At 35.9% G+C, this 22,419-nt stretch overlaps 1 protein-coding gene across 1 annotated transcript in view; it reads right to left on the bottom strand.

The window, feature by feature from the left end:
- The window catches only part of LOC140796905 (pyridoxal kinase), a 35,579-nt gene extending 16,503 nt beyond the window's left edge, over positions 1-19,076 (bottom strand). Inside the window, exons 1-9 of the mRNA XM_073150099.1 lie at positions 18,939-19,076; positions 18,758-18,860; positions 17,020-17,113; positions 16,756-16,860; positions 16,511-16,594; positions 13,203-13,276; positions 10,919-10,983; positions 6,578-6,641; positions 919-984 (exon numbers count right to left, since the gene is read on the bottom strand). Of these exons, the coding sequence (XP_073006200.1) occupies positions 919-984; positions 6,578-6,641; positions 10,919-10,983; positions 13,203-13,276; positions 16,511-16,594; positions 16,756-16,860; positions 17,020-17,113; positions 18,758-18,860; positions 18,939-19,009 (726 nt within the window). The 5' untranslated portion in view covers positions 19,010-19,076. The remainder of the gene's footprint in view (positions 1-918; positions 985-6,577; positions 6,642-10,918; positions 10,984-13,202; positions 13,277-16,510; positions 16,595-16,755; positions 16,861-17,019; positions 17,114-18,757; positions 18,861-18,938) is intronic.
- Between the last annotated feature and the right edge of the window lie 3,343 nt (positions 19,077-22,419).

Below are 22,419 nucleotides of genomic sequence, written 5' to 3'. Positions count from 1 at the left end.
CTTTTTGGGTTTTTCAAGTATCGATTTGCTGGATTTGCTGCAAACTGAATTTATAAATTTAAAATTGGTTCTTAACTTCTTATTTCATAAACTCTATATTACTGTGAAGACTATCAAACATTTTTAGTTTGTTTGCTTTATTCTTCTTATGGTTGGATTTTGTTAAAGAACAACAAACAAGCGGCTATTCATGACTATTTAAGTTGGCTATGAGAATCATTTTCATCCATTCAAGGTTCTTTGTTTAAATTATGTGTCGTCATGTCCTTTTATATCCCTGCATCAGTTTTGGTCTTTCCCTCTCTCTCAAGACACATTCTTCAGTAAATCACTCATCTTTGTAGTGGTGCATAGGTAATCCCTTTGAACATGTCCAAACCACCTCCTACCCCTAATATATTATATAAACTTATATCTTTCTCTATCTTTTGGTAATCTCACTCATCCATCTCAACTTCACCACATCGGCTACTTTTCCATGTCATTTCCTAATTGATCAACATTTGATCCATAAAGATCACTGGTTTTGTAAAGTCCAACAGAAAATTCTCCTCTAAATGTAAAAGGGAATGATGTTCATAGTATTGTATAAGAGGCAATTCTTTTATTTTTACCCACCTTCCTCAAGTTCTATGTGCAATGTCCTCATCAGTCTCTCCTCTTGTCAAACTATGACAAGAACATCTACATAGCCATTTAATAGAGGCTGGATAATATACAGAACTTCTACATAGTAATCTAAGAGGTTAGATAATAGACAAAGTAACCTACCAATGTAGCATTAACTAAGCTGATTTCATTTCTACGTTTCAAGAAAGAAGAAATCATGCAATCGATTTACCAGGTAAGCAAAAAATGATAAATATGTAAACCTCGACCTCGCATAAAAATTATAAATAACAAGATGTGAATCTGTACCTTAACCTTCTGATGACTACCAATGAGAAGTAGCTCATCTTCTAAAATCAAGCTAGTAATTACCACCTGAACAATATTTGTGCAACAAAAGAAGTACAAGTTAGTTAACACATACGACATAAGCACAACTCTAGTAGCTATCTTGCAGGTACAGAGATGCACAAGATTACAGTACTGTACAACCATAGGTAGATCGTAGTGATAATCAATCCATGCAATATATAGTCCAGCTTGAGTAGAATATTAAAAGATAATATTTCCAAATGAGTAGTACTACTCTCTATGGTGGGTTTATATTATATGACAACTCAGGTAATAAGAATGGCTTGGTTCACTTCATGGTATTATTCTTCTAAAATGACTTGTACTTCATTTGGAACAAGACAAATTGTCAGACTGTCCATAGTGAAAATGCAATGTGTGATTTTAAATAGTGAAAATGTAGGGCTCAAACAACGAAACTACTTAAATGTAGGGCTGACTGGCTGTTATATGAATGTCCCATTCTGTATGAATACAAGTAACAATGTATACAGATACAAATTTTGACCACAAGACACTATTCCTTGGACTCCTGGTTGCTGGAGATTGATCAGAATGAGGAAGAAAGTGGATACGAAGAGGCTACAACTAGTGTTAAAAGAGACTTCTCTTAGATTTTAGGTTTTGAGAACTTATATCCCAGCCATCAAGATGAATGGATGGCTAATATGACAACAGAAAACTTACATGATTACAGAGCCCAATACATAGAGGCTACAACTAGAGTTAAAGAGACTTCTCTTAGATTTTAGGTTTTGAGAACTTATCTCTGCCATCAAGATGGATGGCAAATGATTAAAAAAGTAGCAGACATATAGATACCTAGTACACAATAACATATGCAATGTTATTGGGCTCAGAGTTAGGGTTACACCAAAAGCATAACCAAGTCGGAACTGAGAGAAATTCTAAGCCCATTTTCCTAAGAACAAGCCAATGTAACCAGCAACCACAATACTAATTGACAAAGCCTGGTTGGACAGCTTGCAGGGCCCATACCTGAGCAGACCGCTAATTGAACTTTAATTCATATGGAACAAGTTTCCAAAATTCTATGCATTGCATCAGCCTAAAATAAAGGGGCCCATTTAGGTTGATTTGATGCATATACAATCTTTTCAAGTAGAAGAGTGTTCGAAATTTGGCATCCCATGTTCTTGCCCTTGTTTAAATCATTTCTATCCTGGCACTTGAGATTGGTGAAATATTTATCCTAATGCAACCTTGTCTAAATGCAAATAGTTTTCTATTTATGTCCTATTATGAGTATTACATGCGTAGAATTTCAGAGGTATGCTCCCATGTTCTATAACGCAGCCTCCACATGCGGGATGTCATCCTACCTTGTACTGCCCAGGTGGCATGTAGCTGCTTATGCAATTTACCATGTAAAACTATTAGAATATAAATAATTACTTAATTATTTCATGGCCTATCGAATAGGCGAAGGTAGCCAACTGGCATATAGAGACTTGTTTTATACTTCTAGAAAAGTTCTATCTACATACAACTATACAAGATGGCAATAGCAATTATTTATAGTAAGGATCTAATCTTATATCAGCGTGTTTTCTGAAAGTAAAGAGTAGGGGGGGTGTAAACAACCCGAGCATGAGCGAGCCTGATCTAGCTCAGGCTTGGCTCGAAATTAATTTCAAGTTTAGTTTTTTTGTTTAGGCTCGGCTCAGCTCAAATTAAGTCGAGCCTACCCGAGCTTGAGTCCAAGCCTGATTGGAGGAGATGGCAGCTTGCTAAAGGAGGAGGAGGAGGCCCGATGAAAAAAGAAGGAAAGCAATTGTTTTTAATCAATATTTCTTCAGTTGGTGAGGTGTGCAACTGAAGAAGACAACCCGCTGTGATTTAAGCATTAAACATACATTCTACTTCTACCCTCCAGCAAAAAAACAAACAAAAAAATTTATCATAAACAAAAAAAAAGATTAAGAGGATTGATGTGATAGAATCTGCCCCTAGTCTACTACTACCACTTTTACCTTACACCTCTTTGATTTGTCCAATCTCAAATTAAACCACACAGCTACTAATATTAAGCCGAGCGCCTTCCTCCTTGGTCTCATCACCAACTTCCAACTACCGCCAGGAGACACAGTCCGTGACCATCAATGGCAACGAAGAGAGCTACAGGCTCTCCTTCGTCAGCGGTCCCAATGAGGAGAGCTACGGACTCTCCTTCTCTGGCTCCGCCTCCACCGCCATGGTATCTCCGTTGTGGCCTACCTCGTCGACGGTCCCACCAACTAGTCTGCTATGTGGCATGCCCCAGATCCGCTAAAATGGCCGTGGGTCGATTGCGCCGCGACCAACGAGAAGGAGGACGAGGACACGTGGTGGCACATGTGCTTTGTGGAGGGGTTGGAAGCAGTGATGGTCGTGCCAGTGGCACGTGCCGTGCCATGCCACCGTCGGCACGCCCCCCTCCCCGTGCCAGTGGCACACCCCTTATAATGTTTTTAATAAATGTTTTAGAATATTTAGAGATGTTTTTGGGTCTTTGGTATGTCAATCTTTGATTTTATTTTTGTCTAAATATATGTATTAAAATTTAAAATCTAAATTACAATGTTTTATCTTTAGATTATTTTTGTAAATAACCTATTTTATTAAAAATAAAACAACAGTTGAATATAAATATTATTCAACACATAATATGATTGAATACATTCATTAAATTAATATTAGTGATTAAACACTCCATAATATAATTGAACACATAATAACATTCAATACATAATTGATCATTCAATACATAATTGATAATAGTTCAATAATTAAAACTAATATCTAGTTGAACGTAGAATGATGAGGAGGATTAAAGACTTCATTTGCTAGCACAAAAATAGCATGGGAATGTTGCGTTAAATACTATCGATATTCTTCAAAACTTATCCACTGATAATATTGCTCGTTTATAATGTCTCACATAGACTTCATAGAAATAAGAATTTTGTAATTCTTCGATGATATGATATGGATATTGAATATTCATGGGAACGACCGGCACAGGCACAGACACACCATAAGCATATGCAGATTGTGGATATGGAATATAATAAGGGTGTTGTGGCTCTGGTGGGTGTGATTGATATGATGGTAATGATGATGAACTCATATTATCCTGTGAGCGCACCTCACCTGATGTCCTGTTATCTATAGACTGAAGTTCTTCCCTCATCTGACTATAATCATATTGAGCTTTAGATGGTCCCCTTCCTTTCTTCTGTCTCTGATAAATTCAGCTTTGTGGTTGTCTAAGTCTAGCAAATGAATTGTCATTCCAATTTAAAAAAATGACAAATAAGTTGTTATTTCAAAAATAACAAATGATAAAAGTTAATTGATAGAAATAAGAAAAAGTTAAAAGAAATGGGTTCTATATGTCATATCATGTTTGTTAAGAAAATAAGTAAAAGTTGATTTGATAAATATTGATGGGAATAAAAAATTAAAAAAAAATCTCTACATTGGCACGTGACCGGCACGAGGCTGTGCTGGACGGCACCTGGCCGTGCCAGACCGGCACGGATCCGCACAGCACGCGTGCTGGTCGACAAGGCACACCCCGTGCCAAGCGTCGTGCCTCTACTAGCACGGCAAGTGCCGATCGGCACGGGGCGTGCCGACCGGCACGACCATCCTTGGTTGGAAGTGGATGGGATACTAATGTAGACTCGTAGAGTGGGAGATGTGAGAGAGATTTATGTCTTTTGTCTTATGTAAATGGGGGTAATTTTTGTCTTCAGATGGGTGTAAACAAGCCTACCGAGCCAAGCCTAAGCGAGCTAATTTCAACTCAAGCTCGGCTCGAAATTTAAATTGAGCCTCAATTTTGAGCTCAGGCTTGACTCAGCTTGAGTCAAGCTAAGTCGAGTTTGAGCTCCAATCAAGCCAAGGTCAAGCCGCTTGTTTATTTTGACACCCCTATTAAAGAGCAAAGAAGGTGTCCAAGTATGCACTTTGTTGTGCTAAATGCAGGGGGTGAAGGCACAATACTATAAAGGCAGCGGATTAGGGTCTAGGAAAGAGGGATAGTGGAGAGAGGTTTGTAAGATAGAGAGGTGGGGAGTAAAGAATGTACACTTTGTTGCACTAAGCTATTAAGAGTTTATCAATAGTATGGGTCGGGGCTGGGAGGGGTGGGCAGTATGTAGGGGTATAGGACATAAGAGGGAAGAGCGACATGGCAATATAGAGTTTATCAATAGTACAGATAAGGGAATGGGTTGGAATTGCAAAATCTATTCCTCCAAATCTACAGGAAGAGGTGGAAGAAGGGTGGGAGTCTAGAATATCTGAAACCCTCATGGCCTATAGGTGAGGAAAGGGGTATGAGTGTAGAGATTACACTCCAAGAACTCTTAGTGGAGATAGGGGGTGGAATAAGGAGAGATTGTGATTAAGAGAGATAGGAGAGAAGAGAACGGATGCGGATGTCATTATTGCAAGAGAGAGAAAGCGAGAGATATATGATTAGACTAAGGGCAAGAGGGAGAAGATTCCAGCATCAATGTAGAGCTGAAGGAGGGAAGCAAGGGAGAAAAAGTGGTAGGGAGCTTGTGGTTGAGGAGAGAGATAGAGAAAGGAGGGATGGAGATAAGGTCATAAGGAGGAAGTGAAGTGGGATGGTAGAATAAAGCAGGGGGAAAGAGAGTGCCAGTGGAACATAAGTGGGACTACCATTCCATTGGAATAGATACGCAGAGCAAATGAGAGGGAGCTGAAATATTAAAGAGACCGATAAAGCAAGAAAGGAGCTACCAATAGAGGTGAAAATGGGTTGGAAACGAGCTGAATAGTGTTAAGCCATATTATATGTATATCAATATATCTATTCACCTGATATTGATACAGATATCGATATCAAACAAATACTAAAATTTAAAACCAGATTTTGCTATAAATTGATGTTAAATATAAATCAAGTATAGATTGCTTATAGGGCATGGCTACCAGGGAAGAGATATTTTCGTCACTTGTCTATATCCAGCCTCCTTGGATTCTTGGCATCATCCCACTTGGGACATAATGTTAGGATCTATTTAGTGATAATAGACTTAAAATATATATCCAGATAAACATATCCTGATTTCAATGCAAGTAAAATTTATATAGTTGTGTCTATATATGGAACCAGAAACTTTTCAAAATTCTAATCTGCTTTTGACACTTCAATTAGTAGACTGTCAATCATCGAGGGAGATAGCCCAACCCAACAACAATTTCCATGTATGTCATGCCAAATCACTCTTAACTGATATTGTTGTGAGAACTGAGAACTCAGATTAAACCATTTTCTGGAGGGTTGATGTCGAGTTGGCTTTGATCTTAAAATATATGAAGTTTTACTTTTTATAGGAAACTTTTGCCTTAACAAATTTGAGTTGAGCTCTAGATAACTTTTTATTGTCTAGAAAAGGCTCTAATGATGATGTTATTCTAAGCTACAAATCAAGAATACTATATGAAAAAAAAAAGTAAGATGAACTTTTGAAATTTGATACCAAAATAATCAGTTAAGCTAGTTTAATCAAATGGACTTCATATTTTGAGTGAAAAGCAACAATTCAAAAAGTAGCTTTTACATATTAACAATGCAAACCTTCGTAGTTCCATTGGCATGAAGAATATTGCAAGCTTCCAGTCCATCTTTTTCAGAAGTAACCCTATAATGTCCAACATGAAAAACAATGAGTAAAATCAGTAGAAGAAAAAGTGAAAAGAGGGTAAGATCTTTTAGTTATTGTTTCATGTGGCAATTAGCTTCCCAACTAGATTATGGTGAACAACCATGTTATACTTTTATAAGACCAAATAAAAAAAAATTATTACAAAATGGTTACTTTCTAGATACGGAGTTGGAACTTATGTAACAACTAATATGTTATAAATTAAAATGTAAAACCAGTCCATAATCAGAAAGTACATAATCATTAATTGTAAATATCTATCATAAAAGTTTGCATAGTGTACATATAGAGCATTCTTGTGTATATCATTTATCAACATATGACAATGAGGTAGCAGTGTACATCTTCCCTACACATTACCCACGTTGACAGGAGCCTCGTGCAGCAGAGCACCATTTTTATATGCCAATGGGGACAAAGTAAATTTCAGTATAAAATAAAATAGCATAAATGATGGTTTGCCATTTAGGGAGCACAAGAGTAATGGATCGTTATACAATTTATGTCTATGGAATAAAATAAGAAAATTTGAGATATTAAACTAGATCATTTACATAAAAGTCAAAACAGGTTATGTATGATAATCCATCACAGATATTAATGTTATACTAATTATTAGCAAAAGTACAGGAAGCATTGATATTCTTAACATTAATCACCATAAGAACAACAAGAACGACAACAACAATGGCCGATTTTCTATCTTAGTGGGCTGTCTATGGGGCAAGTTTTTCTCTTCTCTACTTATTCGGGCCTTGGACCACCCAACAAGTGTCTTTCCTTTGGAGAGACTTCAAAACCTACAAGCAAACAATATGTTAGTTACGAAATAGTTATAGGGGTATGTTACTCTTGTTTAGACAAAAAGTAGCATAACCATATCGCAAGGGAAGATGGTATGCTCCTCTTGTATATGTTGCTTCTTCAAATAATTGTGCATTGCTATGTTCTAACAGACCTCCATAATTATTCAAAGGAGCAACACAGACAAGAGGAGCATGTCAAACATGTGATATGGCCACATTACTTTTATTTGAACCAAAAGAATATAACCCCATAATTAACAGATATTTGCTTGTAGTTTTCAAGTCTCTTAAAGTTGCTCCAAAAAAAAGGCACTTACTGGCAATCTAAGGCCCACAAAAGTAGAGAAGAGAGAAAAGGAGTCCCACAGTTTACAATAGGCCATTCTCCTGACCAGAGAAGTTGTAGAACTTGCATTGCAGACATATCTCAGGCATTGCTTATAAATTCTCATGCATTGCACACTTAAGGACCAGCCATGCACACATATATATCTGAGCGTTGCTCATCTAACTCCATGCATTACGCACCTAAGGACCTTCACTGCACACATATATCTAGGCATTCCTTATATAGCTCCATGCATTGCACACCTAATGACCTGCACTGCACACACATCCAGGTATTGCTTAAATAGTTCCATGCATTTCACACATAAGGACATGCACTGCACCTAACTCCATATTATTTAACAGGATATTTCCTATTTGGAAGGGGCAGTGCATACACATAGAGAGGAGACCTGAATGAAAAGATGATTGAAGGAAACATCATTGTTGTCAAGGCAACAGATGTACTAACTCCATGCATTATGCACCTAAGGACCTTCACTGCACACAAATATCTAGGCATTCCTTATATAGTTCCATGCATTGCACACCTAATGACCTGCACTGCACACACATCCAGGTATTGCTTAAATAGTTCCATGCATTTCACACATAAGGACATGCACTGCACCTAACTCCATATTATTTAACAGGATATTCCCTATTTGGAAGGGGCAGTCCATACACATAGAAAGGAGAGCTGAATGAAAAGATGATTGAAAGAAACGTCATTGTTGTCAAGGCAACAGATGTACCATAATCATGTTGTAAAAGGTGCTGATAGTGTAATATTTAATATTCTCCTTCCTTATCTTCTCCTTTCCTTTTTCTCTCCCCACGCCACAACCTCTTCCTGTTCCTTCTTCATTGCCAAAGCCATTGTGGTCAGAGCCGAGCTGTCAGAATACAACCAGAGCCATCAAACCCACCAGTTGATGGGTTATTGAATTGAGTTTTTCCACATGGGCCTCATGTGAGTGGATTCATTCACATTTTTATTTGTCTCGTATTTTGTACAATATTACTCTTTGTGCATTATTATTCTTCATGCCAATTTATACTTCGTGCAATATTATACTTCATCATGTCATGTAACATATTCCCAATTAACACTTCTTATCCTAAATATAACAACCAAATGTTCTACTTTTCTTATCCAAACTAATTATTACATTTTGTCCATATTCTTAAAACCTAATAAGCTAACTTCAATATTATTCCACCATAGAACACCCAATGAACTTATGCTAGAACAGATTTAGATTGGAGTCAAACAACAAAATGTAAACTTAGCAAATGGAACATTAAGAACCTATAGATTGCTAAATCCTAGCGATAAGCAACCTTGTATCCAAAAGCATTTACATATTTTAGTGTGCTTGCAGCGTAGAGGCCACATGCGAAGGATTCTTAATTGAAACCAATCTAGACCTATAAATTGCTCGCAGAAGAACCCTGAAAAGAAAAAGGAAACAGATCTTTTAGGTAGCTTTGTGCCATTGTCCCATCTAATCCTTCTCTATTCCTCCCTTTTCTCTTATTCTCTCGCTTCACAGTCATGGCCTATTATTCTTCCCCCCCATTCTTCTCTTCTATGCTCTCACTTTCTGATATTTCTGGTCTCCTATTTCCCTCTCTAGTTCTTCCAATTCTCTTTTATTCCACTTGCCTCTTACTAAGCCCACACAACCCCTATTTACCTACTGAAAACATGGAAGACTCTTAAGAAAAAAAAACAAAAACAACTGAGGTTTACAAGCGATTGGAGTAGCTTGCAGTTCTGTGCTCCATACAACCTCACCAGTTAGATCTAAACCTGAAAAGAGCAAGTTTGAAGCGTCTTCAATACTGATCTTCCTTGTCCTATTCTTTAGTGCACTAAATATCATTATCACCCCATAGACTATTCCTTTCAATCAATCCTCAATAATTTTCTTAGTTTAATAGTTGATTTCAGTTACAATGATTGTTGTGTCAGTGGCACGAGGCATGCTGACCTTAGTTCAGCATGGTATGTACCGTTGGCACGTGCCGCTCCAAGTTGATGTATCATTGGCAAACCAAATAGTGTTGACATGCCGAAAAGTAATCTCTATACCTTTCTAAGACTTTAAAGTAGGTTTTAGGGGCTAAATTAAAGTCCAACACTATATATTAGTATAAATATCCAATTAGATTCTAATCTCATGAATTTCCCCAATTTTTTTGGATCCAATTTGTTGGGACAAATAACATGGGGAAAAACAAAATATTCCTTTGATTTCTAAAATTTAAAACATAAGCCTTCAGCCCTATAGGTAAGGGGGCTGGGTGAGTGCGGATTGCATCGTAGCACCAAAACATAAGACCTTTTATTTAGAACTTAGCTAATTTGTTCTTACGATCCAGGCAGAAGCAAACCGCTGGTGGGTCAAGGAAGGTGAAGAGTGGGGAGTGAAAACACCAATTCAGCAGAGAACGAATAGATAAAGCATCAAAATGCAGTGTTATCAGAAGAGATAAAGAGACCCCAAACTAGCCTTCTTTAAAATAAAATATGCTTAGTTCTAATGATACGCATCAATGAGTGGCCATGAAAGAATATAGAGATATTCTCTGTATCAGTGTTGATAATTTACTAGCACAATACGTATCAAAGTGTACCAACATACAAGACAATCTATGAGCTAAACATCTAAACAAACTTAATTACACTCTCAGTATGAAGAATTTAGTATCTAAATATTTCAACGCTAGTTCTGATTTCATAATTATAAAATATTGAAATGTCCCTTAATTCTTGCATAATTGACCTACTACAAGCACTGGTGCTATTCATGGTATGACAACTACAGAAACCTACCAATTGTGTTTTGGGCCTTTGGCTCACAAGCATTTTGGCTTTTTTGGCTTTTGTTGAAATGCAATACTAGAGCCAAGCCTGTAGTTGTATAGATATGATTGTTATTGTACTACAAAAAATAGACTAGTAAAATGGCTGTACAAAATGACTGAAAGAGACATGCTCCAATCAGCAGTGCACACGTGATGATCTGATACTAGCAAGTGCCCTGATATACATCATCCAATTATAGTACAGATACAAGCAGGAAAAAAATATCAAATGAAATACATGCCTACCTCAATCCGGTTAGTAGTTCAACTTCAAATTGGTTAGGGGTAAGCATAGAAGCAACAGGAACAACCTAGCCAGAAAAGGAATGTAATTATTAAACTAGTATATCAGACAAACTTAATTTGAAAATCTAACTACCAAAATGCACTCTCAAATAAAGAAGTGAAATATGGAAATAATGAAATGTGTCTAAAGCAACGAAGAATGAACTCCTTACCACCTAGTTTGGGGGCATTACATTAATTAATTATGCTCATAGATGACATTCATTGGATCATTTTGCAGCGTAAGTACTAGATCTAGATAGATGGGAAATTTAGTCAGTTAATTGTAGAATGCAGTTTGTAGAGAGAAACTTCTTATGTGCATATGAAACACATTCTGGAGATTGTTCTCATTGACTACTAAGAGCAAAGCTACGGCTCTACTGGGGAAGCAAGACTTAGGTTTCTGACCATTCTGACTGATGAATACAGAGGTCAATGATTAAATTTACTAGAACGAGTGCCGTGGAAAGACGTAAATTTTTTGTTTCAAGATTAATACAATAAGGTAAACTACAAGTACAAATTAAATGTCCAAATATTACATCTAGGAGGCTAGGAGAGTGCAAACAACATTCTAACAAGAATGATGCGTGAGGGAATGAAACATGATAGATGGTACAGGATACAGGAATGATATGTGAGGGATAAATTTTAGTTTAATCGTTTAACGGGCTAACTTTGAAGTGGAATATATCTACCGTAAAAACCCACCCATATTCAACTCTCCCATATTCATTCATGCCCTAGCATACTAAATGAGGAGGGTTTGCTCTAGCATGAGGGCACGCCTAGGGATAAATACTAGTTTCTTTGATTTTTATGATGGCTTTTGTGCCAGTAGCTATGGTAAGTTGGTAACCAACAGGGCTCTCTCTCTCTCTCTCTCTCTCTCTCTCTTGCTCATCATACTGAAATTCTTTGATTATATACAGTCAAATGGAGTATTTAATCAGAGTATAAAACCTTCCATGAGATTCTAATTATATTTCTACTTTTGTAGTTTTGTTGTTTGTCTTTTTTTTATTTTTTCTTTCTTTCTTTTTTATTTTGTCTTTCTTCCACTGCAGATTAGTTCAGATGTGTTCTGTTTTAACTCTTAAACTTTTAAAGGTTAATTATTTTTAATCGCATATATTTGGTGATTGGTACTGTCGAAATATATACAGCCCCAACTTTGATCATATTGTAAATCCGAAATTCACTGTTGTCCTTAGTCTCTATTTCTTTTTCCTTCTTTTCTTTCTTGTTTACAGCACTCAACCCAAAAAAACTTCCTGCTAAATTGCCATCCACACTTGCATTTTAGTCCTATAGCATGAAACTTTTAATAATAAACCTCATAAACTTAAAACTTAAATCAACACAGCCTGAAGGCCCTAAACTGTGTTCCCTTTCTAGCCACCGTAAGCCTTTCATCCTTAACTTTACAAAAGGACAGCCACATATATCACAGTACTAACCTATAAGCCTTAACCATTGTACCCAAGCCAAATTCCCTAGATCCTCTAGTGCAAACTCATTTTATCCCTAAACCCCAATATAAATACCATTATATATCCATCCAGAATCTCCAAAAAATTCCTAGCTTCTCTGTCTGACATTCCAATCAGCTAAAAGACTTTTAGTACTCCTTGCCTCCTTGTTGAATTGATCCTTGATGGAAAGCCAAGCACCAAGGATGGAGTTTTGCTAGTTCACCCACATCAGCTTCCCCAAAGCATGCTCATTTAAATGTATAGTATTTGGTTCGACCTGATCCAATTAGTCTGCAATTCAAGAAAGAGCAGGACAATAGGACAAGCAAGCTGGATTTACTTGTCTGATAAAATTGCATTCCTTTATGCTGGCTATGTACTTTTGCCACATTGGGATCATGAGAAGCTTAGCCAGATGTAAGTGGAATAACAGGCAGGACCAAAATAAAAGATTAGATTTAAGCTACAAAGAATGGGATGGCCAGGCTGTTTTATGCTGACCTAATGAGAAAGATATTCCAAGTTTAACTCAATAAAGAAGAATCCAAAATAAAACCAAGAAAAAAAATACAAAAAACAGCAAAAGATATGATAAATGAAATATTAGATCATTACAAACTATAATAAACGCAACCTTGCAAATTATAGGGCAATGAAACATAAGAAAGGAACGAGTGAACTAGAAGACATGGACAAGGAAATAAAATAAAATGGTCAATAGGATGAACATGTGCCAGATCATGTAGTTTAAATGGTACCAAACTAACCTTTTCTCGATACACTGATATCAATTCTGGTGGAACATAAAGCTTTCCTTCATCTCCCATGACTGGATCACAAACTATAGCAGCACATGCAGTGAAAACCAGAGAATCAGCTTCTCTATACAAGTATGCAGAAAATAAATGAGCAGTGCATTAAAAAACAGCCAAGGGAGGGGGTGTTCACTCCACTGCCTAACAGACCAAGCATTTTTAAAAAATAAAAATAATTATAAATAGTATATAATAAATATTAATATAGCATATATAGAAATTTTAATAGTAATTTACAACCATAACAACAAAAATCACAGATTAACTATATATATATATATAGGGTGCATGATAGCTAGTGAGAGACATGCACCCACTCTACATGTCAAACCACAATGTTTGAAAAAAAAAGTGGTGGGTTCCTAACGTAAAGTGAAAGAAAAAAGGAGAAAAAGAAGTAGAAGAAGAAGAAGAAAAGAAAAAGGAGCACATGGCCTCGCCACTCTCCGCACTTCTCTCTCTCTCTCTCTCTCTCTCTCTCTCTCTCGCGCGCGCACACACACACAAACATTAGCTTAGGACCCACTCCAACATCGTCCTCCCATCTTGTGCAATCCGCATTGTCAGTTTGCGGGGTGGCTAGTGCGCCATTCTGCCAACCGCCTTGGTAGCCACCAAAACATTTTTCAAAACCATGTAAATAAGTACAGTGATATGTGGATCTGCTTACACTTGGATCACCTTTAAGCATATATCCAAAATATTACTTTGAAGCAAAACTGAAGTCAACTATGAAGCTATCTTGAAAAGTAAAGGTTAAATGCATTTTATCCCCTTATATTTTGGACAAAAATTATTTTCCCCTCATGAATTTTGTTTTGTATTCCTATGCTTCCCTACATTTTTAACTATATTGCAACTGTTAAGTTTTCCATCCAAAGTTTCACATGCAAATTATTAAGTTTTTCATCCAAAATAGTTCACTTGGTTTTCATGGGAACATACTTATATGGTGATATCCAATGAATATCTGATATGGGACTAAAAAATCATAGGAATAGGCGGGCGTAATAGGATCGGGCCGTGAGCGAGCATAATGGGTTGAGCTTTCAGACCAAGCAGGGGCAGCAAAGGCCTAGCCCACGTTACCTACTACCATCTCAAACTCGGATCAAGTCAGGCTCGAGCCAAGCTTAGCCAAGTTAAAACTGGGCCGGTTCGGGCCAAGCCTGGACGGGTTAGGCTCAATGATCAGTTGGATGAGATTGAGAGAGAGGGTCATTTTTTGATTAGGGACTTGAGAAAGCAAAAGGGAAAGAGGAGAAATGAGGAGGGTGGGGGAGATAATTACATGGTGGAGACGAATAAGATGGCAAATGACAAGGAAAGAGAAACTTGTATCTGTAAATAATTTGAAAGCGTCATTACATTATAAAAATTATATTAAAATAATATTAAATCTAAAAATTAGTCCCTTCTTAGTCAAACTACTCATTCATCTCACTCCTCTCATGTCAACTCTAGCTACTCCCCTCATTCACCAAAATATGTGGTTTCTCAGCATCATTTCTATAATATAGTCAAGGTCTTACAATTATATAACATTTGTTTCATCTAAGGAGTAAAAAATTCATCTGAAGTACTAGAAGTACTAGAATCACTTCTCATTGTTCTCAACTTTGAGCATTATTCTTTGGTTCCATCTACTATTTGCTCCTCAACTTCTCTCCCAAGCAAGGATCCAAAAATCGATCGATCTCGAGTCAGATTGGCTGATCCAAATCAGGATCAGCCATACTCGATTCTAGTCCAAGCCCAGCACTAGTCAGTTGATTGGTAGCGGGTGGTTGTCGAGCATATCGACTGATATAGGAGACCGATCCGAGCCGAGATCGATCGATTTGGGTTGAAAGGGTCAAATCCATAACGAATCCGACTCGGTGAAATCAATTATAATGTCCCCATCGTCTTCTCTCTCTCCCAACAAAAGATAGTGCTTCTCCTACGAGTATTTCGAACTCCGGTGATGCAGATCCAACTTTGATGAACTCCGACAACCTCGAATATGTGATTTTTTTATATTCTTTTTCTTTTTTTCTCTCTCTCTCTCCTTCACTGCATAAGTAGCATAATTTTTTTCTTTTTTTCTTTTCGATCCTTCTATAGTTCCACTCTCTCGCTCTCTCTCTCTCTATTCTTCTTCTTCACTGCAGAAGCAGAATTTTTTTTCTTTTCGGTTCTTCTATTCTCTCTCTCCTCTTCTTTGCTACAGAAGAAGTAATATTTTTTATTTTACTATCATTGTTTTTTCAAATTTTAGAATTTTTTTGCATTTTTATATAATATTTAGAATTTCATATGATTAAAAAATAGTCTGGTCCAATATGAATGATCGATACAGCCTAATGTATTATTTTTCCGAGCATTCAATCCCGAGTTTCGGAACCTTACTTTCAAGTCAATTGATTGAATGCAACCTACATGACTACCTTTGGTACTATTATTGCTTTATGGATCACGGGAACGGTAGGAAAAAGTAGTAATAGGAAGCATAACAAGTCTAAAAAGATAAATAGTTTGTACCACAATTATCACTCAGCTCTTGTTTGATTAGACAAATATTATAACTACAATCCGAGTATGTCTAGCATTAGAACTTATCTTAATCAACTTCTAGTGTTACAGACTCTTCAAATAGCAGATAACTAGGCAGACAAAAAGGAGATGAAATGGAAAAGCTAAAATATGATAATGCTGTTTAGTCTTGAATTGAATATCTGCAGTATCAACTGAAGTCCTTCATCTTATCATTTTCTATATAACAAAGGGCCAGATTTTTTAACTTCATAGTTCGCATGAGTACCTTGTCAGCTATAATTTAACTCTAGACATGACCATCTAATATGATTAATCTGCAATACAGTGCTGAAGTTTTCTCCTATAAATGTCTTAAACAATACGTTATACAACTGTGCAATATTAGATCCTTTCATGCTTAACTATCCTATGTATCATTTGAAGTGAATGAATCAGTTGTTGTAAGTTAATAATCTGAAAAGGAAATACTATTTGCTTGGAACCAGAAACATTGACAACAAAAAATAAAAGGTCCCTTAAGAATTAAAATACAGCATATGCGATTGCAAACACTTCAAAAGACAAGCAAATGAGAAAAACTACTAAAAGAGGAAAAGAATAAGAATTTATGTTTTGCATCAAGAGATATCAAGAAAAGAACAGATAGAACTGGATGGAAGAACAATAGGACACAAGATAGCAGTTATGCCAGAAATTAAGAAGAAAAGGTGAGAAATATCTACCATAAATGAGGCCAGGATTGATTGAGCGTAATCTGTCAACGACTTGTAAAATAGTAGTCAAAAATGAAACTGAACCAATATAACCTGCAAAATGCAACATTGAACAACCAAATAGTATCTAGAAAGAAAACTCAGCATAATCATCACTTGTAGAAAAGCGTGACATCTAACAAATTTCAAGGTGGATAAATTTATGTCATTTTATTGTGTATGGAAACAAGAATAGGCCATTGAAAAAGGCAAACCTGTTAATAAATGAGTGTAGTATAATAAGTCGTTTGCTGCAAGGCCTTCAATGAGATCCCACAGCTGTTCACCATTAAGAACTTGCCCTCTAAAAGTTGGATATCCTGTAGAATCCTCTTAATAGTAAGGTCATAATTTCCCTTGCAACAAGTGTAATTATTATTCGGTTATCCACGCATAGAGCAGCAGCAGATAAATCCGCACCATATATCAGGCCTCTGATTTCTGAGACTGTTGGAAGGAAGTTATGTAAAGCAGCTTGCCTGTATGATTGGAGAACTGCACGGAGTTAATAGGATCCACATCATAGCCGAGAAGCTGAAGAGGAAAGACAGCTGACTTGTTGCCAACATATCCCTATGAATTAATTGACAAAGTATAAAATATTATTTTAATCAGAAAATTACCTGTATCATTCCAGAATGAAATGTTAGCACGTGCAATGTGTCAGAAATAAAACTTAACTAGGAAATTCCAAATCCCAAAAGTTAAAACTGGTTTGTGTATGATTTTTTTTGTTTTTTCCTTATTTTAAATGTTTCAAGCTCTTATATTCATAAGCCCGCCCACCAATTCCTTAATTTTATAGAAGCATGACAGAGAGCCTTGAAATTAGATGGACATTGCATCTTAAGAAAATAAGAGGTCAACAAATGATAAAAGAGTAGTATTCCTAATCCATATTTGGTTCACCATGATGGCTATATGCTGATAGTCCAACTACCCTATATTAGACAAACTAACTACTATTATTGACACAGCTCGTGATCTAAGTCCTTTGCACATGAAAAAAATAAAACAAAACAAAACTTCAGATGAATCTCTAAAGAAACTTTCCTTAGACCATCCTAGAATGAACGTGAAATGTGTATATCACTATATCCATAAGATCAACTTCTAATTTCATATTGTCATTGACGAACAAAAATCTTGTTTGTTTTCACTTTTCAATGTTTAAGCAAAATTCAAAGTTCAAACCATGATGGCTATATGTTGATAGTCCAACAACCCTATATTAGGCATATAGCTATTATTGGCACAGCGTGTGATCTAGGCCCTTCGGGTCTGAAAAATAAAAATATTTTCTTTGTGCGCGAACCATATTAAACTTAATGACTAACATTTAGTTAGGAATAGCATGGTTAGAAAAGAAGACATGGGCTTATTGTGGTCAGGAAATTCCAAGCTTGAAATGTTTGTTCAAAGCAATGATTTGGGTGGATGACATAATTTTAATAAGGCTGAATACATTCCCATGTAGAATAAAAGAGAAATCTTTTTCTTGGAAAGACTGAAGAAAGTCCATTTATTTGTTCAATGAAGATGGAAAAACTTAATTTACTTTTGTCGCTTATAATAGAGAATGGTAGAATTAAGGGTCTTTCCCTCCATCGGTTTGACTTCTTGAACAGGGTCCTCATAGAACTAAATGTTATCATGTCATTATCCACCACTTCCTCCCAAGTCATATCTTGTCTTTCTCATCTTAATTCGATATATTCATACTTGCCTGAAGTCAGGCCGTACTAAAATTAAGAATTCAATAGGCATAGATATAGTTAAGACAGCTTGCCAAAAGATGATGCTAAGAACCATCCCTTGCCATCTTATAAGAAAGAATTTATGTTACTTTCAAAGGTACTTCCAATCCTCTACGGAGCACATCGTGCATTTCCATCAAAAACTGACTCCTGTAACTGAGAGCACGGAACGAGTTGTAAAAGTAGGTTTTTTTCCTAAATTATGCAATGCAAAAAGTTCAACGTAACCAAACAATTATATTTACCCAGGCGAGGCCATCCACCTTTTCCATAAATTTAATAAACACCCAAAAGAACCCGCACAGAACCCAAAAGAGAACACGAATCAAATTTGAATATTGACCAGCAAGACAAAATCCCCCAAGTCCAGATTTCATAACATCTTAAATACCATAGATTCAAGACTAAAGATAGATCATTTACACTCTCTTCAACTCAATACCAAAGGAATCATGCATACCTGAACGGTGTGAGATTGGATGCTAAGGACGCGGCCAGTATCGGACGGGAGGGCCAGGGAGAGGATTGGAGGAGGCGCCATTAACGTTCTCCGCGAGGATTTCCTGCGTGAAAAGAATTCTCCTTTTACGAGATATCTAGATCGGTGGAGGAAAGGAAAAGATACGAAATTGTTTTTATACCTCCAGGTAGCGGGGCAGCGTAGGGGGAGTCTTTCGAGCTTGTGATGTCTCAGGAGGAGCAGGCCACTCATGCGACGGCTTGGGAGTGGGGGAAGAGAAATAGCCGACTAGGTGAGGTGATGACGAGAAAAATATAAGGAAGATGGTCGTCTGCAAACACGTCTGTAGAGATTTCCTCCAATTGGATACTTGGCATCATACGATTGGCTCCCGTACAATTATTCCTGCGTTAATTTGTTGGCCTTCTGATATGCTTATATTCGGTGACATCATCTGTGAAATTGTCTATGGAGATTCGCCTTTTACGAATAATATTGCACCACGTAGTTGCCGTGGCCAATTCCTTCCGTGAGTAGTACGTTGGAATTTCTAATTATCAACTATGAGATGTTTTAGTAGTTTTATTTGGGAAAGGACCCGAATTATATAGTATCCCATTGGGTTGTTATTTACGTAAGTGGGACTAATACTAAGTCACGTAACTAGAGATATTTTAGAAAATTCTGTTGGTCAGGTTGGTGGTTGTAGTTGTAGTTGTAGCTGTAGTTGTAGAGGACCCAGTTTATGTACAAAGTGGCGAGTTGATTGAACAGTTCACAACACATATTTGAGTAAACAAGATAGTAAATAGAAAGTATATCTCAATATTCTTCTGTGTCCAAAGAAGAAGAAAAAAAAAACCCATTGCCTCTTTGTTCTGAGTATGTGTTTTTGTCACTTCTATGTGGATTTTTATAGAGGGTATTTTGAGGAGGTTAACTCATTTAGTTTGGGTCTCGGAGGATGGTGGTTTTTCTGGGTCGAAGAAAAGTTTGCTCAAGCTGGAACTTGCAGTTATGCACTAGTATTATCTGGAAATGGAGGAATAACGTTGTCTTTCACAACATTTGCGAACTGGTGCAATAAGTATGGAACCTCTCTTTAGAATATTACGAGCAAAAGTTATATAAGGTCGCCAAACCTAAACCTCTATTCAATTCAATAGAAACCCCCACAATCAGGGTGGGCAAAACTAAATACTGATTGATCCTTCATTGGACCACTTAGCTTTGAGATCAGGCAATCTAATAGGAATCCACTTATTGCAGTATAGGTTCTAGTCACCAAATACTCCCTAATGTCATCGGTGACATCACTCTTTTGATTTGGGTCATTTAGTCCACCATTGTTGATATACATATCTACTTACAAAAATATCAAGCTTATACTTTTTTTTTCATATTTTCACAAAGGCCTCTTATTGGCTTGAGAATCTAGGTCACTCTAAGGGTTTCTACTGCATTTGATTCTAGTGCCTATCATTTTCCTCTTTTGCAGTTGTTGTCTCATACCTCAGTAGGATTTTTTTTTTTTATAATCACGGTGGTTAACTAAATAAAATCTTTTATTTTCTTAAAGAAACTAACCTTTTCTTATGTCCTTGACCCACTTATCTAATCTAAAAGCATCCTACAGTATTTTTGTACTAAATCTATAATTTTATATAATTGTTCAATTGTCAGCAATGACAAATTACACTTTGGTTGTAAATGTGGACACATAGGTGGATAGCCACCTTAAAAAAAATTTACATCATCATAACTTCTTGAAATATACATCTTTTTAGGTTACACATAGTTATAACATTTATGCCTTAATAGCAGTAACTTATAATCTCTTAGTAAATTTATATAAGGGTCTTTTAAAAGTGAGAAGAAAAGAACAACTTAGAGAAAAAAAACACACACACACACTCTCTCTCTCTCTCTCTTGTTCTCTAATACTCTTGTATTCTTTCTTTTATTCCTTGTGATTAAGTATATTGGCTTCTTATTTTACAGCACATAATCAGCACCACGCTCTACCTCCTTTCTTCTCGGTCGCAAGTTGACATAGATTTATTTAGTCAAGATAAGGTTCTACTTCTTTTTTCTCAACATATAACACAAGGTTATAATATTTTTTTTTTTAAGGAAGGTCCGTAGACAAATTTCATTGCTCAGTCATTATTACAAATTTGATATAGACAAGAGCCTGCCCTAAACCATTGTTTTGTTGCAGCAGATGGCATGACAAGCTAGTAGGTAAGAATATATGTTGTCGGAACGGCAAGTGTAACCTAGCCTAATGGAAGGAGTGAGGGAGATTAACTCCCTGCATGCATTAGCAAAGTAACGGTTGAGCTTGCCAGTCAATCGTTATGTTATGACCATTAATTGCAATGACTGCAACCTAACAATCAGAAAACATCCAATTTGCCACGACCCACAAGGTTACAGTTGTTGATGAATGAATCCAGTAACTAAAGTAGCCCAAGTAAAGTAATAGTAAGAGTTTACTTGACTACTAGTGCTAACTTAACACTATAAATTAAGAGGCTTCAAAGTTATTGGGTTTACTGTATGACCCATGTAGTTTGAAAATTTTCAAATCCTTAGTATTATTGTTTTCTTAAGTTAACACCTGGCAATAATTAAATTAACTAGGAAAAATCCATGCTCAAGATGACTTTTATTAAACTTTCAAGGTTCACGTTTTTATGACATTAACTTTGGGTGGATTTCATTACTAATCATGTATTCCAATTTTATTCCATTATTTAATTTGAAAATAATTATAGATATAATAACTAAACATATGGTTAATTATCATTGATAAAAAAACAAAGTGTTGATTATTAGTTGAACCGACGTTAATTATCTCGAACTTAAATATAATGTCAAAATCAAGCATGTCAACATAATTAGAATTAAAACCAAAGAAGTAATAAAATAAAGTTAATAATTAATGCTAATAATTAAAAGTAATAAATAAAATTAAAAACAATTTTTTTATTATAATACTTTAAATAAAAGTGAAGTTGAGTTTCATATTAGACTCCGAATTTGGAGCTAACTATGGTGGGACTTTAAAAGATTTGGAGCATTACAAGGATTTTTAGTGCATAGTTTTAAAGTATAGTTCCTCGTTTTTAAATTCTAAAATTATTCTCTAAGATATATAATAAGTTTTTTTCTATATCGATTGTATCCTTTTTATACGCTAATTATATAAACTTAGTGTGTAATTAGTATTTAAATTAAAAATACTAGGATTAAAAAGGTCTAGTCGATGCCTTCAAAATGAGTAGAATATTAAACTAATTTAGAGTTTTTAAGAAACATTATTTTTAAATTACAAAATGTTGAAACTATTTAATATTATTCTCATTTTAAAAATCACGAGAGCTTTTCAACCATATATATATTTTTATTACAAATAAATTAATATTAATAATATTTGTTAATTAATTTTAATATACTATATAAATATTAAATTATTTAATAATTAAAAAAATTAAATAGAACCCTTTGAGTGCAACAGGCTCTAAAATGGTTAGAAGTAGATCTATTCAAATGGCCCAGCTTGCCCATGCCCGACCCTACTTGGCCCGGTTTGGACCGAGCTAAACCTAGCCCGGACCCACTTTTTTTGCTCAGGCCGACCTAAACCCGAACTACCA

Source organism: Typha latifolia, chromosome 1 (assembly GCF_019914945.1).
Source record: "Typha latifolia isolate L0001 chromosome 1, TyphaL0001v2, whole genome shotgun sequence".
Taxonomy (NCBI): Eukaryota; Viridiplantae; Streptophyta; class Magnoliopsida; order Poales; family Typhaceae; genus Typha; species Typha latifolia.
Note: the sequence above shows the minus strand (reverse complement) of the source record. Positions and strands in the feature narration are given on the sequence as shown.